We start from the raw sequence: 24649 nt of genomic DNA, 5'->3' as shown, positions 1-24649 counted from the left end.
TCACGAAGGCACTTCCAAATTATATTCAACTGATGAAACATATCTCCTTGGTTCTCCTCAAATCGTCAAATTGTTCAAATCCTGGAAGGACAAGGCAATGTTTGATTTTGAGCTTCGGTCCTTCATTGAGGGACAGGAGCGATTTTTACCCCTGGAGCATTTCCGTGTTCATGAAATTCTTCAAATTATATTCAACGGAAAGATCATGCCTCCCTTTATCACTTCTAATTCGAAATTCGTCTTGATCCTGCAGAGACAGTAAGATTTTGAAAAACAAGCTCCGGTCCTTCACTGAGGGACAGGAGCGATTTTGCTCCTACAGGCCAAAATATCAAGATTTTGGGATTTTAATCACTTCACAAGGCAAAAACAAGTCCCTTCCAATGCCCGGGATCAATTATCAAAATTCTCAAAAATTGGTCAAAATTACTCAATCGGACAAAAATCAAAATCTCATCATCAACACTTAGACAAATTCATTCAAAATTCCAATTGAAAATAGACCAACTCACTTAGCCTCTGGCGAATTCACTTTATTCAAAATTGCATCCTACGAGAGGAAGCTCAAAAAAGCTCTCAAGACTGACTGGACTTTGGCCTGAAAATGACAAAACAGAAACCCTAAGGCTTGACCCTAAATCCAGACAACTGACAAACTACCAAAACCCTAAAAAGCAGAGAAAAAGAACAGGCAACACGAGCAAAAAGAGGGGGTCCCCATTTTAATGGGGCGATGTGTGAAATGGTCACAACAGGACCCCAGTTCAGAGGATGATGTGGTTGAACTCAATTACATACCCACTCCACCTTCACAAAATGATCCTGTTGCATTCGAGGCAAATAATCCTCAAACACAAAATGAGCAAGAGGCAAAGGTGAGGATTATTGGCTTGGATGAACCTGGAAATCAGGTTGAGGAGGGAGAGATTGCACCTGATCAAGGGGCTGGTAAACATGAGCTCACGCAAGAGAGCAAGCATGAGTTGCAACAGAATAGCGGCAACAAAGATGACACCACGGTTGAGGGAGAACAGAAAGAAGATGCAACTCAAGAACCCAGGAGAACTGAAGAGCAATCATTACAAGAGGATACCTAGCAGTTGCTCAGTGAGGTGGGAGAGAACTCAGCCGTGAGTAAAGGGTTAGATACTGCACCCATTCCTCCTATGACCGATCAGTTATAGATAGGCAGCGAGTCAGCTAAGGCCTCCAAAGAGCATAGTGACAATCTGGCAATTGCATCCGGACAGACCATCCCTCAAGACTGGTTAATAGCTCGTGCACAGCGAAAAGCAGCTATCAAGCCACCAATTAACCTGGAGGATATCTTCTCTCGAATAGGAGAAATAAAATCCAAGGGTAGGAAAAAGCTGAAGACTTACTCCAAGATAACCCAAGACGAGCAAAGGAACCGCATGATACATATTGCTACCCCACCTGCAGACAAACCAGCAGATCAGATTGCATTGGCTGACTACAATGTCACGACCATCCCAATAGGGCGAGCCACCAAAGAGCAGGAGAGGGAGGAATTCAGAGATTCTGTGCAAAATATGTTCAGACAGCTGGACGAAATGACCGCTGAAAGAGATATGTATCGGGCTCGTGCTGAGCAAGCTGAAGGTACATAGATCACCTATTGCAACCGTTGCAACATGTCGCTAAATCCCATGTTCCCCCATTGGCACTAGCACAAAAGACTACAGTCGAATTTGACAAAGTGCGTGATACTGCCAAGGCCGTCGGGGAATGGATCCAGAGCATTAAAAAGAAAGGAAAGAAGATTATTAATGATGTATTTGAGGTAACAATCGAAATACAAGTGGCACGGATAAAGATGTTGGAGTTGCAAAAGGAGTACACCAAAATTCAGGAGGTGGTTGTCTTAGCTCAACCACTCATGAGGGTTCTTTTCTGGACTCACACTCGGATTTTGGCACTCCATTCTATCCTAGATCCCTATAATGTCAATACTTTGAAGGAGTGGTACTGGATTGTCTACATGAAGATGGACATTGCGAGCACCGTTAAGAAAATTCAAGAGGAATGTGACATGGACCTATCCCATATTGAAAATGGCGGTGAAAATATCCATAAGGCATTGGTCATTGGATGGACGGATACCATGGAGGATGTTGATGTAGTATCACAATGGAATGCCAGGTTGAAGCCTGATAAAATTGCATACTCTGTGGAGGACATAGAGTGCATTAGCAAGCTGCATACAAACATATTGCGCTTCGAAGATCAACAATCGGATTGGCGCGAGCGGCTAGGGATAGTCGGCTCTAATCTTGAAGGCACAAAGTTCAAAATGCGCAATCCTCCTTTTCCCCCTAATGAGGAATTGTTTCCCATTTGTATAAAATTTCAAGAGTATGTTCAGGAAGAACGTGCGGCACACCGGGACATTTGGAAAGGTTACTTGCATGAAGAGGACGAATTTGTGGAGAAAAAGTCCACCAAGGGGAAGGAAAAAGTGCTTTCCTAAAAATATCTGTTTCTTTCAAATTTTAAGTGCACTTTTTCAAACATATAGTTTCTTTCCAACTACCAAAGTCATTGTAAATTTTTTGAGCTTCGTGCAAGTGCACTTTTTGGAGCAGCTTTATATTTGGTAGTTGGTAGTTATTAGTTACTTTATGGTTGGTGTTGATATTTTGCTTCCCATTTATGGGTATGGGCAGCCTTGTTTTAAGGGATGAATCTGGCCCAATTGTTTAAGGTTAATCTTGGCCATTCATCCATTTTGAAACCCTATATAAAGGAGTTGGTTTCTCCTTTATTTTAGGTAGAAAGTTAAAGATTGTTGCAAAAGCTCTGGCAAAATTTATACAGATTTTAATGGATGTTAAAGCTGTGTCATTTTACTATGAGTGCATGGTCCTCTTCTCCACCCATTTTTTTAAATTTCTGCAAATGTATTTAATTTTCAGACAAGTTTGTTTAGATATATATCTGATGGAAATCTTGGTTCATACCATTAAGAAATAACTGATTGTTATTCCCTCTGTATGGTTAGTCTGAGCCCAATTTTATGCTAAGTTCGGTTGTTAAATTTGAATGAATGGGTGTGAAAGTCCAGCATTTGTATTCAGCAATTTGAAAATTTAAAGTTCCTAGATGATTGCACTGATTTTTACCTAGTGCTCGTTTGCTGGCAAAGTAATTTATGGTTATTTTAAGATTTCCGTCTATGTGTCTCAATATGTTGTCTTAGTTAAGTTAGCTAGTTGTTCTTATTACTCTCTATCCTTATCCCCTTTTTTCCCTTTTTTTTAAAACCCTCAAGTCAAGCTAAAGCAGCATCATGTTAAAGGTAAATCAGATGAAATCAAATTGTAAGATCTTAGGGAGTCGGTGCGAAACCAATTTTGTCTAACCATAAGTCCCCTTTGTGTTTCCAGCAAAACACATCAACTGTTGAGCTATCCTGCAGTCAAGACCTAACAATCGAAACCTTGAGGTTGTCCCCCATTGATCAATTTAAAACAGCATTAGGGATTTCCTTACCTCAAGAGAGGATAGGATACTTAGCATTCTATTTTGCGTTGATCGGAGAGAGTCATAGTTCCGCGATTTTAGCCACGTCAACAGTATGCACTAGACAGATTCCACATGAATACATTCAACAAACTCCTCCATTCAGTCTAATTTATTTATCATCTAACATGAAGATCCAACAAGAAACCATGCACATTGTAATGAAACAACACACTTCACCATAACTTCGATGAAAATGGAGTTCATTTACAACTTAGGCAACAATTTCTGCCTTCTCCTCCTACTCTAATCTAATTGCTATTCTATTCTTCAAAACTATCTATTCTTTTATTGCTATTAACTATTAGCTAACTATTTGTTGACTATTAACCTTTACAAATGAAGAGCTTGACCTTTATATAGAGAGCTCATTTACAATGAACGGCCAAGATTGATTCTCCATCAATGGCCAAGATTTTACGATAAAACCCTCATTAGGGTTTATTACAACAAATTCCCCTTAGCCAATGAAAAAATTACATTCAGTGATTGTGGACCAATAGATATCAGGGGTAGGTACATCGGAGTTTGTGCCTTCATATATGAGCTTGATTCATTGACTTTAGACGTATTGATGTGGACCCCTCGGATTAGTGGAGTAGTGATTGGGATGCCACCTCAATCCTGCACTTGTAAACTTGATTTGATTCATCATCATGAAAGAGTGTTGAGTAATATCTCTTGATACTCAACATTATCCAGTTTCAGCAGTGATGATGATGATGAGAAGCAAACTTTGATTAACCCTTCTGAAACTATATGCTTCTTCAATCATGTTCGATGTAGGTCTTGTAATGACTTTAGTTGACTTTCTCTTGCTCATGATGTACTTTGAGTGGATGATGCACTTGGTTGAATGTAGCTCTTCAATGTACTGAATTTGATTCTTGGATTCCCGAAGAGAATTCAAGATTGTCAAACATTCTTCCATCACGTGGGTTATCTTTTCTTCATGCTCTAGCGCCTTGAGGTAGTTGAGTGAATTCTTCCTTGCATTCCATTTATCTCCTCATGTCATCATGATGTGGTGGGAATCTTTTGATATCTTCCCTCCCTTGATGTTCTTGTGTTTGTTGATGAAGCTTCTTGAAGAGCTCTTCCTTGTATCTTGACCTTGATGCTGAAATTCTCTCCTTGAGATCCTTGTTCCGATCTTCCTTCAACCTGGCCCATTTGATCTTTTTCCTTACCTCCTGCAACATGAACAATTGAACATCAAACACACATGATATACAGCTTGATCTAATCTTTGATTTTTGATGATTTATTTCTAAATGCAATAAATGAATTCATTGTGTAGAAGGTAATTTGAATGTCCCAGGGCAAATCTAGGTTGTCTTAATGATGAAATCTGCTGGTTGATAGGTCTCTTAACTGGGCAAATTCGCTCCAACCTGATGCTCCAATGATAAATCCGCCTTCTCAAAACATCAGACCTGTTCCTTTAATGATTCAAATTCGCCTTTATGTTAATGAAGTTTGCTGTTGCTTGATGAAGTTCACCAATATTCTGATGGAATTCGCTGACCAGCTGCTGATGGAGAAAAGAAAATGTTTAGAATTGATGATTAAAATGATTAATTTACCTTCCTTATATATGCGCTTAGGGCAAAGGATGTGTCTTTTGGGTACAAGGCCGACTTGTTTTGACAAAAATAACAAATTGTTTCCTTAATGCTGGCCAACTTAATAAATTGAAACTCTCCCTTTTAGAAATTCGAATTTTAAATAGAGTTTTGGCGTCAAAAAGATTGCCTTTAGGTAATTCGCTTTGGGACCTTGGCAAGGTACATGAAATGATAAGAATTCGCTCTTGTACCTTTGCAAGGTAAGTCATCTTGATCAAAAAAATTTGCTCTATGTCCTTCGGAAGGTACATGACTTACTAGGAAAGTTTGATCTCAAATCTTAACAAGGTACATGCTTGAACAAATTCGCTCTAAAGCCTCTCCAAGACTTCAAAATTCACTCTCAATCTTCACTTGGATAAATTTGCTCTTGATCCCTTGCAAGGCACACAACTTGGCAAAAATTCGCTTTCGACCCTTAGGAAGGTACATGTCCTTGTGAAGAAATTTGCTCTATGTCCTTTGCAAGGTACATGACTTGGAGATGAAATTCGCTCTAGGACCTCTACAAGGTACATGACTTGGAGATGAAATTCGCTCTAGGACCTCAACAAGGTACACTACAATTTCACTCTGGACCCTTCGGAAGGTACATGACTTACTAGGAAAGTTTGATCTCAAATCTTAACAAGGTACATGCTTGAACAAATTTGCTCTAAAACCTCTCCAAGACTTCAAAATTCACTCTCGATCTTCACTTGGATAAATTCACTCTTGATCCCTTGGAAGGTACATGCCCTTGAGTTGAAATTCACTCTAGGACCTTAGCAAGGTACATGACTTGAAGCAAAATTTTGCTCTAGGACCTCAGCAAGGTACATAACTCAAAAATTTGCTCTGGAATCTTTGGAAGGTACATAACTTGGAGTTGATCTTTGATTCGATTCCTTCAATTCTCTTTCACTTAGTTGATTTTATCTTTAAATTTTCCAATCTTTTCATATGAAAGCATCACCAATTTGTCCTTTGAGAGCACCTATGGAGGAAATTCGCTTGAACTCCTGAGCTAGGTACATGATTTCAAAATTTCGCTCTCAAGCCTTTGCAAGGTACACAATTTGAAAAGTTCGCTCCCAAGCTTGAGTGAGGTATAGGGTCAATGTACTTAGGCAAATCTCGCTCCAGTGAGGGATCAAGGTGCATGATCTCTCCAAATTCGCTCTTGACCCTTGGCAAGGTACAGGAGCTAAATGCAAAAAATTCGCCCTGAGTCCTTAGAGAGGTACATGATCTCAAACAACTTTAAACTCAATTCCTTACTTTCCTTTACTCTATTGGATCATACCCCAAATCTTTAAGTCTTCTCACATAAAACATGTTAACTTTTAACCTTCAAGAAGGCTCAAGGAAAAATTCACTCCAATCTTGAGGTAAAGGACGGGGTCTAAGGCAAGTTTGCTCCAGCAAGGTACAGAGCCTAAATGAAATTCAAGGAGGAAACCATTCAAACAACCAAGGCTTGTTCTTGCAACTAGAAATATGATCAGATAACACAAGAAACCTAGGCAAGATACAAAGGAGTCCTTCTATCTAATTATCATGCTCAACTCACTTGACTTTCTTAGTTCCTTATTTCAATCATAACCCTGCAAACAAGAGACAAGTCATTCACTCCAAAAGCCTCGACAACAGACTGTCTTCACTCCAACCTCAAGAGACCACCCTAACTTGATGAACCCTCTAGCTACTTGGGAAACTCTATCCCTCAAAGCAAAGATTAATAGCAAAGACTCTAAAACAACCTAGGACTAAGCAAAAAGGACTAATCCTAGAAAGCGAAAAGTGGGGGTCCCCATTTGCAATGGGGCGATGTGTGAATACCTCACAACACTTATGAATGCATTTACAAGCAATAGGTAGACAATTATTACACCAATAACACCTTACATACCTAGAGACACCTTGACAAGGAAGTTGGAACAATAAATGACATATGATTTACAAGGTTCATACCACCTCCATCATAAAATTTCTATTTATTGAGTTTGTGTATCTAATTAAGTCTCACATCCTAAAGACTAGAATAATACCACGTGGGTTTTTGTTGTTGTGTAGCCTAAGACTCTTGTGGCAAAGCAATATTTTGATGTCAACTCAAATCTTCATCTCCAATATATCAATGGTGTAAGAGAAATCTCAGCTAGAGGTAGAACTAAAGCCTCCATCTTTCAAAGGAACAACAACACTAGTTCCAAAATAATCACTAACAACCTACTGGTTAAGGTTATAATCAATGATGGATTTGCTTCATTCACATCAACATCCCAACTATCTATGCCTTTGTTAGTGGAATTGTAAATAAATTTATATGCCTTAAATTGTTCGCTTTACCTAGCAAAAAAATATTTGGATCTGTTAGAATCTAGTTTAATTCTTTTGCTATCAAAACCAAAACATATACAACTAAACCAAAAACATGAAAAAATGTGCTACCTTAGGTTTGAGCATGGACCAAGATTCTTTAGGCATGACATTGAGCAAGGCTTTGCACAATTCATGTCCAAGAAACATACCACCATTTGCACTACTTCTTCCATGTATCTACGCAACCTGCCTTTGTTGTGGATCATGCACCAAGCCATCTCCATAATAGTTATGTTTCTTCTTCCAACCAATACATTTTGTTGAGGAATGTATGGGACTGTCAACTATCATTCAATGCCTTCCCTCTCACGGTAATCTGAAACTATTTGGAAGCGAACGCACACCCATAAACAAACCTCAGATTTTTTATGTGCTTACCTTTCTAATTTTCAACCAATGCTTTAACTTAACAAAGATCCCAAAGCATTCAATATAAATTCTTTAGCCCACATTTTCTTTGATAGATTATCAACCAACAACAAAAAGTACCTCACATTGAGAGTTTTTATGATTTCTAGGATGACTCACATATATCTTCATGAATGTAGTTTAAATCCATTTTGCATGTCATGCCCCTTCAATATTTTGTCATTGATATCAAAGGATGACATTTAAGGTTGTACATTTTTTGGAGGATTACTCAAAGTAATAAAAAATTGAAATGAGCTGCCTGGTTGTCTGCTTGAGCTACTTGTCTACTTGCTTGAGCTACTTGCCTGTCCGTTGAGCTACCTGGTTGTCTAGTTGAGCTACTTGACTGTGTAGCTGAGCTTCTTAGGTATCAGCTTGAGCTGGATGCTTGTCCATGTCACCTGCCTACTTGTCTACTCTTGAGTGACTCATCACCATGGAATATTGGTGGTCTATTTAAGCTGTTGCGATTTTAGTGGAATCATATTATTTTATTTGGTGCGATAGTGCTCGGTGATTTGAATTCAAAAGTTGAATTGTATTAATTTTTTGGTGCGATAGTGCATGGTGAATGGCGGCTAAGTTAAAACGCACATACTCCATGTGTTTGGATGGGCCCACAACTTATTGTTGGGCATTTGTTGGTGCTGTTCTTGTACTTCGAAGGACTGTATGGGCAGAATTAATGATTCTGTATAATGGTATGCAAGTTTCAAGTATTTAAATATATCATGCTTCAGATAATGGTGGGAGGTGGAGATAAAAAAAAGGAGTGTGGTATAACTATAGGTACGGTCATGAGTTTGGATGTTAAGAGTACTTATTACGATTATTTTAAAAAATACACTGTGCTGCATAGAAGGTAATATTGGGTGTATCGAATGTTTTTCTAAGCAAGTGACGGATATTCATAGCTGAAGTTGTGCCTTTGGAGTTGGACTGGATATAGAAGTTTGTACCGTGGGTTTGAGATATTAAGAAGGGAGCAGAACATCTTGACTGGAGATGTAGACAAGGTGCAGAGATGCTAAGTCATAATAGAGGAGTACAAAATACATTGCGTGTAGCACTAAAAGGACTGAGAGGTTGAGAGTTCTATGACAGATTTGTAAACAGATTGTAGAAGTTATGAAAAGGAGAGTTCTATGACAAATTTGTAACCAGATTATAGGAGTTGTGATAAGGACAATTCTATGAATTAAAGAAGAGAAACATATCAAAATCAGAACTTCTGAGGTTGGTGCCTCCTTTTGTGGAGAAGGTGCTTCACCAGTGCTGTTTGTGATACAAGAAGAGTTGGTGCTCTCAGAGAGTTGGTGCTCACTTTTGTATTTTGGATTGGTGCTCAAATTCAGTTAATAAAATCCTTTTGTGTGCCATGGATTTTTACCCGAAAGGGTTTTCCACGTGAAATTTGGAGTACAAAATGCTACTACTGTTCTCCACAACTAAAGCATACAATTAACTGTGACATGATCAAGTAGCCAATACAAAGCACCTTGCTCAATGCCTAAGTAATTATTTTATCTTGCTTGACATTAGTAGCAGTATACTGTTTTCCACAAAATTTTACTCCAATGTTAGGATTTTCTATTAACTGGCTAATGAACAATAGATTTTTGTTAATATTTGAAAAAAACCTAATATCCCTCATCATGAATTTTATTGCACCACCAAGAACAATTCAAACATCCTCTATTACTTCTATTGCATGTGTTCTACCACAACCAAAGAAAAATCAAAATTTAGAACAAGAATCAATAGCAAATTTGATGTATCAATCTCTATGGCAAGTGAAATGTCGAGATGCACCAAAATCAAATAACTAACAACCAGTTGCATCACTGTTATCTTGGGAGAATGTCATAAAAACACTCTTCTCCCTGGACTATTACTCCAACACTTTTGCCTAGAGTCCCAGCCCAAACTAGATAAGAACAATAGGATCAAGCCCAAGAGGCATCTCTAGCAAGGGATGTTCTTGATGATGCATCACCAATGAGGCCTCCAACTGCTTATGGACTACTGGTGGCTATGGGAGGAGCCACTATTATAACTACTGAGATGCAACCACTAGTGGACTAAGCGGTGATTAAGGAATTTGATGGGCATATCCCAGAGGGTCAAATGAAAGAGTGCTTTCTGACATCTCCTCTAAGGCAACAAGACCAAGATATTCAAGTACCACAAGCTCATAATCTAATCTACATTCATCAAAATGACCCTACCATGCAGGATGTAAGAAAGCAAGCTTGTGAAGAATTCTTATCAAATGATGAATTTGTGAAGGCTAAAGAATTTAAACCATTGGTTTTAAGAATTAAGGAACAATGAGGAGCAGGAAGAAACATCTAATCTCCCTCCTGAAGAATAAATTGATGCTTAAAGCATGATGAAAAAGCCTGATTTAGAGGACGACAGCCTTCTCTTGAGCAAGGTAGGCACATTGTGCCAAACGGTGATTATCTTTTGCTATCTGGACAAGACTACTCTTCTATAGCCCTGGATACAATAAGAAGAGATGTTGGATCATTCTGTATTTGATAATTCATGACAGTGGTTATCTTTTCCTACCTGGATGAAACTATCTCTGCTATAGCTCTGGATACAATAAGAAGTATATGCTAATGTCATGTCAATTGGTGTTTAAGGAATTCCATAAAACTTTCTATTAAGAATTATCAGAAACATCTCTGACATAAAATATGGAGTAATTAATGTAAAGGATTACAAGGCAGAATCTATATCTTTTGAGTTGAGTGGCATCTGATGGGCTACGTCTTACAAGACAAAACATGTGCACAAGAATAGGTACCACTCTAGGAGATTTCTAACCACCTATTATATTTTACAAATGAAAATCATGACAAGAGTAGTTTGTTTAAGTTACTAATCCACGTTGTATGTAATGGTAGAGAAGATTGGTGAATTCTCTTTTATACTTTTAAAGTTTTATCTTATGATTATGAAGCTGTGGATCTATAATTCTGCAGTTGAGAATCCCCCTATTATCTTGCTGATAGCTAACAAAGTAAAATCTAGCAACATCTGAGTTGAATTTATTACTGTGTCTGAAAATCTTAGCTAAATTGGAAAATACTTTCAGAATAATTAATAATAATTGACTGATCTTCAGTGCTTTAATCCTTCTAAACATGTTCAGAAGATATTATTGTTGTGGGATCTGAAAGGTGATTCCCTCTTCCTGTTAAGTTTTATGATCAGATTAGATAGAAGATAATTCAAACACAATTGCACAGAATATACCCTGGGAAAACCTTCCAACTTGAAGGTGAAAAACCCAGCAACAAATGTCTTGTAATATATTAGACAAGATAGCAAGATGTCTTTACAAAATGCTTCACACAATGCAGCCCAAACTTCCAAAGAATGGTATATAATTTTGATCTGCCTTATATGTGAACACGACCTGCTGACGAAGGAATCAATATGCTGAAGATGAAACACGATATGCTGAAGATGGTATACGATCTGCTGAAGGAAGGTATCGAACTGCTGAAGATGATACTTAATCTGCTTATGTATACTGATTTTCAATGAACTGGAAAGAGAGAGAGAGTCGATCTATATGTATTATGTACCCATACGTGGGTGACTCCAAACAGCATGTCTTTTCCAATAGTCAGCTTGTCATTAACAAACACGTCTCTTAACTAACACGACTTATCACCAAGGTGGCGGGTTATATAATTAGTTATATTTTATTAACAAACCGCTTCATGAAATCACCAACATAAAGTATGAAAGTCGGCAAGAAGTATATTATTTAAATCGATGCACATAAATGTCTAAGGCCGATAGGCCACTTAGACATTTACGTCGGCCTGAAGGAATCCGACTGAAGCTATATAACATTAACACTTCCCTCCAGAGAGATGAGCCCTCTCACAGAAGTTGGCCCTGAATTTATTCCATTTGATCATGAAATCTCATGTTTGATGCTTTAGGTTCTAACATACCTCAGAGGTCGTTTTGCAGGGAGTTTCTTAAAAAATACAGTTTAAGGCATAGTTGAAAAATCAGACTCGGCATTGACTCAGCTGGCCCAAAAAATTTAAAAACTAGGGAGTCACCAAAAAACTCGGGGAAAAACCGGCAATAACTCGGCAAATTCATCAAACATTTTAAAATACATAAATTTTTTTAAAATATTCTTACAAAACACACATATTACTAGATCGGTTGAGCATATTACTAATTTTCATCATATATAAATCAAAAATAGACTTTGATGCATATCATAGACCAAAAAACAAGTTCAATCCTAAATGAGTTACAATGCCACTTCCACTAGTCATGTCATATGTAGAAGTTTCCCCATCTAAAGATATTTTTGGCAAGATGGGGGTTTGGGGGCAATACCAAAACAAGGTTGAGGGTAGCACCCTGTGGGGGTCTGAGGATGAGAGAGAGAGGTAGAGAAATAGGTCTAGAACTTGGGCAAGAGAGGAAAGTGAGATAGAGAGAGCTAGAGAGAGGGGATATAGGAAGAGTGATGGGGAGAGAGAGTGAGATAGAAAGAGCAAGAGAATGCTTATAGGAGCCTACTAATTATTGAAATTTGACAAAAATTTGACTAAGTCTGAAAATTTATAAGATCTTCTAAAACCTAGAATTTGCATTACAACTCCTAGAGATCTAAAACCACCCTCAAACATCCTGCCAATATATACATGAAATATAACTTAAAGTATAAGAAACTTTCTTATACTTAAATGTTATATTTCATGTATATATTCTTGATGGGAGATTGAGTCTAACTTGAAGATAAAGATGGGGAGAGTTAGAAACATTTCTACTTCACCACCAATGAAAATCGTGTTTTTTTAACTACAAGCACGAAACACTAAATTATATAAATTTAGATGAGTTTTTAAAGGAAAATTTGAGATTTTTTGCATTTACTCGGAAATGTTTCTAGCTAAAGTCTCTGCAAGTTTTACAAAACTCGACAGTGAGTGACTTGCCTGGCACATGGGCTCAAGTACTAGCGAGTTTTGCGAGCTTTTGGCAAATTTTACAACCTTGGTCTAATGCACTACAGGACTGCAGATTTAAGGTCTCTGTACCACAAGTTATCAGAAAAATCATATTGTGGTCTTCAGAATTTCAAATCACAAGTGATTTTTAAGAATAAAAGCAGTCAAACCATGGATTTTCAAAAAGTGGTCTGTCAATGTAGCAGATTGTGGGATTTCCCAAAAAAAGTTTGGTCTCAGAAAATGAGCCAGGTTTTAAATTTGATGATTAACTTTACTAAGTAACAATTAAACATATGATTACACAAATTCCACCCTACTCGATAATTTTATTGATTTATTTGTCTAACATTAAAAACTCACAAGTTACAACAATTAAAGTTGACACATGAATTTAAGGTAAGTCAATTAACCTATTTAATAGAACCATATATGCTAATTGAATTATGTTTGTTGAATTCCTTTTCATCTGTTTTTTCTGAAAAAATTCTTTAAATTCTTCATCTTATTGCTTTTCTTCCTTGGTTTGTGTAAAAACTGAATACAAGATCTCTTCTCCCCTATTTATAGGCTTATAAAATCTTCAAGGAAGTTTGTTACACTTCTCCAAATTAAGATTTGGTAGGCTAGATTCAAATACACAAACTTTTCCTTATTAAAAATTTAAAACCATTTAAATTTATCTATTTCCATGCATGACTGTCTATTTTTGAAGTGCAACAGCCAAATGACAATTAACATTACAGTCTACCCATCAAATTTAAGCTGAATGGTGAACCCATCTAGACATTCAACAAATTCTAAAAAATATATGTTTCATAAAGTTCAAATGTACCTTACAAAAAAATTTAGGCCAAAACAAGATCATTTAATATTTATTACAATCATGTACTTTTCCTTCTTTCAAAACATTTATTTTTGCCCTACTATTAAAAGAAAACACTTTTCATGCATTATTTTCCACAAATCTCTACCTTAGAAAGGAAAAGCAAACCTCTTAGGTTAATTTTAGCATTGAACATAATAGAAACACCCTTTTTTTTTAATTAATTTATTATTACAATTTGTACACCATATAAAATAAAATAAAAAACACAATGATCTAATCAATCCATAGTCATAATTTTGTATAATATTCTAATTAAATTAAAGTCAAAATTGAAGGGCATTACATGCACAAAACAATTTACAGATGATTTCCAGGATGCCAAATTAAAAATCTGCTATGCCAATTGTTCCAAGTTGTGTCTATATACTCATTCCCTTACATCATATACTCATTGTCTTCTATCTTGATCAACTTTATAAGCCAAATAGGTTATTTTTCTTATACGTTTTAGAAGTCATTTTGTAAGTAGGCATTTTTATGGAAGAATCTTTTATGAACCTTCTCAAATAAATGTTTGAAGAATCAGTCCTATTATTTAAATAACCAATTCCAATAAAAATTCAAGAGAACACAAATTTATATTTTAGGGCTGCAAACCTCTTGATCAAGCTTTTCCTTCAACAGTTTCAAGTCATCAGTTCTCATGCCTTGCAAGCTGCCAAAATAGATGCATAAATGTCAAAGCCCTGCTAGCCATTTTAATGCATTTCACTCTTAGACCAGATCTCGAAATTTGACAAAATGCATTCATAGACTTGAAATTAGCAAAGCATCTACAAAATTAATTATCACAACAATTCTCAAGTTCCTCTTATTTTTGAAATCATGCTTTGCATAACAAGTATATGCATTAAATAGAAATTACCTTTTCACACCAAGAAGTGGTGGTTCATCAGGATAGTTTGGCGTATGAGAAAATGTTAATGCCACACGAACTGCACACAAAGGCAAAACACATTAGCAATCCCTCATTTATTAGTTTCTCAAAGAGTCAATATTGCAACAGGTTTTCAAGATCCCAGCTAGAACTCATTCATGGCATTCTGTGCATGGTATCATTAAATGAATCTGCATTTCAAGTTGTTGAGGAGGTTACTTTCATCTGTAGACATGATGAGGGAATGGGCCTATGCTATATTCTTCCAACATGTTGAAAATAGATCATTTTAACCGAGTTAATCTAATTCTCAATGAAGACTGATAAGTCAGATAGACACTGATAAGTCCAAATCAAACATGGAGTAAAGGTTTATTTTCCAGCACATTTATCTAACTTGATTTATATGTTGTTACCGAAAGTTGCATGATACACAAGAACTCTGTCAAACCATTCTTTATGCCTCAGATATGCCATGTGAGCTCAGAAAATAATACTGACAACACTATTGACCATGATTTTATATGGGCTTGAATTTAACCCATTATTAAAAACATCATACATATGGATGTGCTTTTACAATAAAGGATGCACTCATTGCTAGTATTGCCAGCATAAGGAGGCCATGATTTGAAATAATTTATACTTCTGATATAATCATTTCTGAAAAATGCCCTTCAATCTTTGAGATAAAAGCATTCAAATCTCAACCATAGTGAAATACCTCGTGAGGTTAACAACAAATATTATTACATTATCGTAACACTCACATATCCAAACTCAAAGCCAAATTGATCCCAAAAAAATTATAACCTGGGATAAGGAATTTCTCTAGCTCAACAAATGGGAGAGATGTTGCAACGGGATAAAAATTTGCCTCTGGGCAGTTCTGTGGAAACAAAAAATCATGTGCAAATCCTATAAATTGAATGCTGGTGCAGATTCGTGGATAACATACTAGTACAGATTCATGGACAACACAACCATATGATAGGCTCAAACTTCACTCATTGTCCAGCCTTAAGTCCTAACAACATCTCAACTTGACTTTCAATGACTAAAAGCTGCTACAAGGAAGTGGAATCTGAGTAAATCAGAGTCCATTGTAAAAATACTATGCCTATCAATCTTTCTAGAGGGAACATAAGAGACTCCAAACTTCATTGTGACTTGTCAATTTCCCTTCAACAATATAAAGAACCAGAAATTATTTTTATGGAACTAATCTGTCTAGAATGTCAAAGACCTCAGTTTACTTTGTAATTCCATTAATCTTCATGGGCAGAATTGAAATTTGTCACTTTGGGACCTTACTGTCCTAATTCCAATCATTATACTCGTAGATAACTAAGTTGCCAGTTTTGGGTTGATATGTGGATATGACAAACAAACAAACAAAAATATGGGATTGAGTTTATATTAGGTTTGCCAATTGAAAAAAACATATAAAAAACAAAAATATATAGACATTCACAGCCTAAAATAAAGAATTAAGTTCAGAATAACACACAGCATCATATATTAAACAAAACCACCATAAAAATTAAAAATACTACTTCAGTGCCATTTTGTCAAACTCAAATGTCATGATAGATGTTCATTGTTCAATATTAAAATAATAATCTTCATTCAGTGTTGGTCTTCAAAATGCTATTTCACAATCTTTTATTTCAAGAAAATATTTAATATTAAAATATTAGTTCAATATTACAATAAAAATAACAAGATACTATGTCAAAATGCTCAAATGCTTACAAGCTAAATGGACTCCCACTATAAACGTAACTAAATCTGTTGAAAGCATTGATAGCGGTATGTAACATGCCTGCATCCTTTCTCCATACACATACCATTTTATGCGCCAACCTAGTCAATACAAGATTAAAAGCTATATAGCAAGGCATGGAACAAGCAGCCTGTGGCCTCCAAGGAATCTTGTATGCTGCATAGTGCTCAATCTTCTCTTTTTCCTGATAATTGACAATCCTGTGAGCCAATGTGCCATACAAAATCCCTCTATCACAAGATCTAAATGAATTTGAAATGATTCCATCAGCCAAAACAATTTTCTACTCCTAAGGATTATTTTGGGTTTGTTGTGTTCTAATAAATTCCTCTCAATTTATCCAAGACAAACTCACAATGAAAAGTTTGCACCTCTGTAATAACCCAGCTAATATATTATGCAAATTAACTGGTATTAAGGACAAATATTATTTAAATCCCTTCCGCGCTATTATTTAAATCAGTTTTATATACTTTAACCAATTCTAACGAAAAGCCCTATCTTCTCTTCCGTAGTTTATACAATAAACATTGTAATAACCCTAACAATTATTTTTACGGAAATATAGATCTGATTTGATTATTTTTAACCCAAACTTACGAAAACTCCATTTTCTTCATAGATTTGGATTCATCGATAGCCCAAATTACATTAAAACTAAGCTTGGAGTTTTAAGAGGTAAACTTTGGATTTAAGTGTTTAATCAAATCTGGCTAAGACTTAGCTTTCCTCAATGTACAAGCAATATTAATATACCATTCGATCCGTGAGCCAATGCTTAGCAGAAAAACCTCTAAATCTTTTTTAATCTGAAATATAAACAAAGTCACTGCAACACCTGCAAATTCAACAGCATAAATTATTGTACTCAAACCCCATCAACAACCGAGTTCCTCACCCATTAGGCTGATTTTACATTTGACCCAAATCTAACAGACTCAGAAATTTCCCTTCACATTTGAATAATAACACTATGACCCAGATTATAAACCAAACTCACAAAGATGCAAGATAAATAACAGGGCATCTCCTATATTAACTACTCTAAAATACATTACAATGCTGCAACAGCATGCTATAACAAACTAACAATCCAATGCTTGCTCCCACAACAACTAGAATATTGTGCAACTCGATACAGCTAAAGATCCACGACCTTGAAGCTCATGCGCACAACCTCCGAGTGAGATCATCTTGCCAGGGAAAAGGGTTTTCATCTACACACCTAGCAAACCAAAGGGTTTCTATCCTCTAGTTTTCTACAAGGCTAAAGGTTTTCATCTTCACCTTTTGACTGTTTGAACATTGGTGCTCATAACAATGTTGGCTAGGGTTTTGGTTTACAGAATAATTCATAATGTCAAAATAATGAAAAACCTCAAAATATATCTCATTTGGCATATTCAAATAGCTTAGATAAGAGCTATGTTGTTGCTGACCCTTGAGATTATCAGCATTAATTGTGCCTTTCGATCTATGTGTGCAAGGTAGAGAAGAGCCCAAGAGAACATCCGAAATTGTGACCAAACCTCAACCACCACATTAATATACATGGCCATTATCATCCTCCAAGCTGCAAGTACACATAAACCTGCGCCCTTAAATTTGAATAATGTTTTCTGGGTGAAAGAATCCATTTTGTAGAAGTTGCATGGTCAAACTAGACATTAATGGTGCTCCCAATTGTGCTTTGAAGAAGTACACTTGTCGAGGATCAAGGGTAAGGCATATTAGTATGAGGAAGTTTGACTCTTTGACAAGGCAAGGGAAAGGGATGTCAGGATGGATAAGTTTGATAGTCCAACAAGAATAGAGGAGAAATGGGTTGGGTGGAAAAGCATGCCAATATGGAAAAGTCCAAAAGTCAAATGGGAACCAAGGAGAGGCCAAACTTAGACAGAATGGCATGTCGAGACGATGAACTCCAAAAGTCTAACTACTTGCACTCACTTAAAAAATTGAACAAAAACAGCCTCCAATTAAAATTTTTGAGACCTTTGCCACTTCTAACACATTCACAGGCATCTAGAGAATCATGACAAACTATACTTAGGCCATGGCTTAGCTTGTTGGATATAGGGATTGGCCCTTTGTTCCACAAACACAAATTGATCAAAAAGGGGACATTACAATTTGCACCCTACCAAAACCCCACACTGATCAACCTAAAATCCAAAAATAAGTTCCAACCAAACCCAAATATAGATCCCAGACGTACAAGGGCCAAACAGGTTACATAGGTAAATAATGAGTAACAATCGAATGTAGTAAACAAAGTTAGGACAAAAGGGAAATATGCTAGAATCCTCCTATTATCTATATACACGTGTAACAAGTGTCTAGGACACAATGATTGCATGCATGTCTAACTAGTGTCCAGCATGTGAGGATTGTTTGCAAGTGTGGAATGATACAGCATGAGGTTATTGTATACTTATGAGACAAGTGTCCGATATGCAGATATCCATGCTTGGATAAATGCTTGTAGTAACTTACAAAACCTACACAATGACAAGCAAGTTAATTAATGGTAAACCAGTTCTATAAAATTATTTTGTTCATGTCTGATTGATTATATGTACTTATACCTCAATACCCACAGTACCACACCAATGTTTGGTATCATATCTAGGTTTTGTTCTAAATACAGCAACATTGATTATAAAGCTTCTTGGTAAGTCAGGTCCTTGTAGAAGATTTAAAATGAAGTTTACAAGATGAAAGTGGAGCTCCAAGAATTTTTTGGAGATGTGACAAATCCGCCACCTTAAACAAACCAACATGTCTGTAATCGCCCTGACAAAATCAATGGTTTCACACATAGGATAAAAACACCTCTATTTTATATCCAAAAACCTCTGCTCCCTTCATCAAAAATGTACTTCAGGTTGTGCTCTACTTCATCATGGATGCATAATGTGACTAGCTCATATTCTGATATGTTTTTAAATCACACACTCCCAATATGAAGGTTTTTGGTCCCCAAAATCTATTAAGACATAAAAAACAAGGGAAAACCCCTCAAGAGATGACATGGCTGTCACCATAACTTGCACCACTGAAATCAAGCACCTAAAAACCTCTCTCTACAATTATCTACAGGTGTTTACAGGTTCAAGTACTTGAAATGCCTTGAAAAAAATGCAAACACTCTTTTTTCTCTACTGAAGAGGAAAAATCCTAGTGCTTTTGCTCACCATTCTCCTTGCTTGAATCATTAAAAGATCAAGTTGCTCCTTCATGCCCTTGCAAGCATTCAAAATAAAGCTTTGTCCACCCTTAACCAAGTGATGCATGTTTTCCTTTCAATAATAAACTGCTTTCTTGTCAGATGTAGAGGCTGAGAACCTCGACTCCACACATATCCAAAGGAACAACATCCACAACAACTTCATCAACATTTTTTGGAAAACAGAAAACTCAATCTACATTGCTTACAAACAAACAGATCAGCACCTCCTTTGATCCATCCCAAAGAATAAGATTTGAAGTTTTGATAAGTTTCAATACCAAGTTTTCCAATCAACTCTTGTGAATTGAAATTAGCTTGGGAACAAAAATTGAAAAGGTCATCACCTTTAACAGTCTTGACTTGAATATTAACATTAAATAAAATTGATTCTCTCTTTTCCTCTTGTGCCTTAAAATTAAAATTAATCTTCTTTGAAGTCCAAGAAATTTTGGAGTCGACATCTGAATAACAATTCATTGCTTTTTCCTCATTATGGATGGTAGACATAGTGGTTTTCTTACACTTTTTATCTTTCTGATATGAGCACTTTGTCTGGAAGTAGCTTTCAGCAGGTGTCATCCATATGACCATCTGCATCACAATGGTCACGATTCCTTGCAAGCTTTACTTTAGTGCTTGTAACACTTGCCTTATTCGTCTTGGCATCAACTCCTTTCGTCTTTGGAGAGGATAGAGAACTATCTACTCCAAGGTAGCAAGCATGCGCATGTGTTTCAGCAATGTCCACTGACTTGGAGAGCAATATGGGCCTCTCAAGATGGCTATAAAGGCCTCTAATGGATTTCATCAATGCCTACTCATCTTGCATATCCTTGTCCATTTACAGCACTTCTTTGAAACACACTTGTGTACTCGTACTATTTCAAAAATTGCCACTGCATACATTTTCAAAGATTGCCACTAAATACATTTTCTCTCTATAAATTGGGTAAAATTGTCCCTTAATATGTTATTAAACTGATCCCAAAAGATAATAGGAGCTTGTTTTCTTAAGGTGATAGAATATGAGACATTCAAGCTAATTTAAAGCATGAATTGCCATTCTCAATCTAACAAAGAAAATCATTTCTTCCAATCTAAGAGCATGCATATTTAAAATACCTCCATTTGTACCAACCAATGGTCAAGCTTCTCCACATCTACCTCTCCTTCAAATGGCGGAATTTCAATATTTGCTTCAGCCTTGAACTGAGGCATCTTTAGTAGACTTGACTCGCCATAGAATTGGTCTTCTTCTTCTATGAAGTGAGTTTTCCCCTTGTCCTTCGTTATTAGAATATATTTAGTCAGCTATTTTTAGTCGTTTTATTAATGGTCATTTAGTTCATTTAGTTTATTTAGTATTTATTTATTTATTGTTTTTTGTAACGCTTCTTTTATTAGAAGACGTAGTTAGCTTTTTAGCTTCAGTTAAACGGTTTGCTCTTTTTAAGAACACCGTCATGTAATCCTTTATATATATGTTGTATATTCATGAATAAATCATTCAATTATTTTTTCATGGTATCAAAGCTTGGGATCTTCGAAGGTTTTGTGTTTGAGATTTTCGAGGGTATCTGGGTGAAAAAAAATTTTGCAGGTCGTGTTTTGTTGGACAGGGTTCGTGGGTGGATTTATTTTTGTTGGTGTAAATAATTATTCATCTTGGATATTATTACACCTTACTTAAGTTTACTTAGGTACATGCATTTCATATTAGTTTGGGTATGAGACACTTGGGTGTTTGTGCCACATTGGGATAATGTGTGTAGGAGAATTTCCACCTTTTATGGTGTGATCTTGTTGTTACACTCCACATTTAGTGGGTGATCCACCTCATGTGGAATATTATATTGTTTCTCCTACCTACCCACACCTATTTCCTACCTACCCTTGTTTCTTATTGAGCCACATGTCATGTTTGTGTGCTCACATATCCATATAGCCTTGCCTATATAAGCAAGCTCATATTCATTGTATGTATCGATTGATGATCCAGTTGATCAGTATTTTCATCTTGATAGAATACAGTTTATTTCTATCATATATTTTCTCTCTCTTATTTTTGCTTTCCATTGCCTCTTGATCTTGGCAAAATCTCACAATTTTTTTGGTTCAAAGTTTTCGCGAAGGGTTTCTTGCAGATTTTTCTTGCCTGCATTGAATTTTTGTGGGCTTTGTCTGAAGGTTTTGCGGTTTTCTAAAATTGCGACACATTTTTTTCTTTCCGTAAGCTCTTCCAACCCACGCGATTTTCTGTCCAACCCATGTCGGTATTTTTTGAGCCACGGATATTACTTTCGGCACCACGATTTTTTAGGCATCTGGTTTCTGTTTATGGGCCGCGCGATTTTCACGTTTTCATCCGACACGTTTTTCCGCACCTGTTTTTTCTAAGTCTAGATTTATTTTCTGCTTGCACGACGCAGATTTCTTCTACGTTTTTTTCTAGGTTGCAAATTTCTTATCAGCGATTTCTGCATGCGACCTTTTCTAAGCCAACCTGCAATTTTTCAGTTCAACACAATTTTGAGGTCTTTTTTACACGATTTTCCTTGCACGATTTGTGGTAATTTCTGCCCTTCTCATTCCGCAATCTGGGTTCTTATAGTTGCAGAATTTCTGAAAACACGGCTAGGTTTTTCGTGGCTACAAAAATTGTGGGTCTATTTAGCAAAAAATCATGTTATTTTCTGCAGATTTTTTTCTGATTTCATTTTTAGAAAAATCAGAGGTTAATTTTCTGCAGTTATTTCTGCCTTGGAAATCTGTGCCAGCTCATCAGCAGCTTTTGCCTTGTTTTTTGTGCCTTCACAGGTTGACAAGTGTTGACCTCTGGTATTTGTGATGGTGTCTTTGGCCAACATAATGTTGGAGCATAGTCAAAAGTTTAATGGCTGCAACTACAACACCTGGAAACAGTGCATGATGACAATTTTTGAGTATCACTACCTTGATCAAGTTGTTCTAGGCAAGACTACTCTGTCTTGAAGCAGCAGTTAAAGACCAGGACAAATTTGATGAGCAAAATCGGGAGGCTGTCATGCTCATCAAATTATCTGTTACTGATGGTCAGCTCCCTCAGGTGCTATCTGAAAAAACAGCTGAAGAAATCTGGGATCTCTTGAAGGAACTTTATGAAACATCCGACAAGAACCAAGCTTTCTTTCTAAAGAATATGTTGTTTTCTATCATGATGGATGAGAAGACATCTCTCCAAGCACATCTCACGAAGATCAAGGACATCCATGACCGGCTGGGGGCTATTAGCCACAACATGGAAGAAGAGGATATGGTAGTGATCGCGCTAAAAAGCCTACCTTGATCCTACAAGTATTTTATTGAGATGCTCAATATCACCTCTACTAGTGTTGATCTAAAGTTTCCCAATCTCTACAACAAGCTTCTGCAGCAGGATAGATGGAAGCAACAGTTTGGAAACGACGCTAGTTCGTCCTCCACTGAACAAGCCTTCACAACCAGAGCCTCAAATAAAAATAACAGTAACACTAAGTCCTCCCAATAGAAAATACAAGGTCAATCTCATGAGTCTTCCAAGAAGAAAAGTGTCCAATGCAACTATTGTCACAAGTTTGACCACATGAAGAAAGATTGCAAGAAACGGTTAGCATCCAAGCAATCTCGTCAGGGAGGGTCTAAGCAAAAGGCCCAAGCTGCTACGCATCCTAATCAAGAGTCTATCTTCTATGCGTTACTAGCCACATGCCCATCCAATCAAGAGAATTCATCTACCTAGTACATTAACTATGGCGCCTCTCGGCATTTTACACATTGTTAAGATTGGTTTACAAAGTACACGTCTTTCACTGATAAAGTGATCTTTGGAGGAGGCGAAGAGTATATTGTTGTCGACAAGGCAACGTTCAAATTTCATTTGGAGGGAGAGATTTGGTCTTTTTCAATGTATACTTTGTCCCAAGTATGGAGCTCAATTTGTTGTCAATCAGCCAGATTGTGCATCATTCACCTTAACAGGATGTCGTCTTCAATGCACACAAGTGCAGCATTGTTGATAGGGAGACCCGCACTACAATTGCTATTGGCCTTGAGGATCAAGGTCTTTATAGACTTGTTGATTCTAGTGATTCTCGGGAGCATGCCTTGGCAGCCATAAGTACTTCCACCAACAATCTTTGGCATCAGCAGTATGGGCACCTGAATATTCACTATCTCTCTCATTTAGTTTGGAAGGGTCTAATTGTTGGATTACCTACGATTCAAACTCAAAATCATGGCGTTCTTGTCAGGCTAGAAAGCAACATTGGACTCCGTTTTCAAATGGTGACGCTTGGAGAGCATCCAAGGTCTTGCAATTGGTTCATGCAAATATTTTTGTCCCGATTAACACTCCATTAGTCACTTGATGCGGGTATTTTTTGCAGTTTGTTGACGATTTTAGCAGGAAAATGTGGGTGCATTTTCTCAAGCACAAAACAGAGTTGTTCAGCACGTTTCAAAAGTTTAAGGCCTTAGTGGAAAAAGAGTTTGGTTGTCAAATAGTCACTTTTCGGTCCAACTATGGCGGGGAATCTTGTTGTGCTGATTTCTCCAACTTTTGTGCATCACATGTCATTAAGCATTAGCTTACCACACCTTACACCCTTCAGTAGAACGGTGTTGTTGAGTAGAGGATCCGTACAATCATTGAGATGGCCCGATCTATGTTGGAGCATAGAAACGTTCCAAATAAATTTTTGGCGGAAGCAGTCTTCACTATCATCTATCTTTTGAACCGGTCTCCCACATAGGCTGTTAAGAAGATGACCCAAGAGGAAGCTTGGTCTGGCAAAAAGCCCAAAACCAGTCATCTGAAGGTTTTTGGCTCTACTGCTTTTGTTTGGGTTCCAAATGCCAAGCACACAAAATTGGATTCCAAGAGCCAAAAATTGATGTTCACA

At 36.8% G+C, this 24649-nt stretch overlaps 1 protein-coding gene across 1 annotated transcript in view; it reads right to left on the bottom strand.

The window, feature by feature from the left end:
• LOC131072151 (uncharacterized) overlaps window positions 1–24649 on the bottom strand; it is a 148765-nt gene that overhangs the window by 88129 nt on the left and 35987 nt on the right. Inside the window, exons 5-6 of the mRNA XM_058008229.2 lie at window positions 14701–14770; window positions 14433–14490 (exon numbers count right to left, since the gene is read on the bottom strand). Coding sequence (XP_057864212.2) covers window positions 14433–14490; window positions 14701–14770 — 128 coding nt within the window. The remainder of the gene's footprint in view (window positions 1–14432; window positions 14491–14700; window positions 14771–24649) is intronic.

Source organism: Cryptomeria japonica, chromosome 6 (genome assembly GCF_030272615.1).
Source record: "Cryptomeria japonica chromosome 6, Sugi_1.0, whole genome shotgun sequence".
Classification (NCBI taxonomy): Eukaryota; Viridiplantae; Streptophyta; class Pinopsida; order Cupressales; family Cupressaceae; genus Cryptomeria; species Cryptomeria japonica.
The sequence above is the reverse complement of the archived record's forward strand: the minus strand, read 5'-3'. Positions and strand labels throughout refer to the sequence as shown.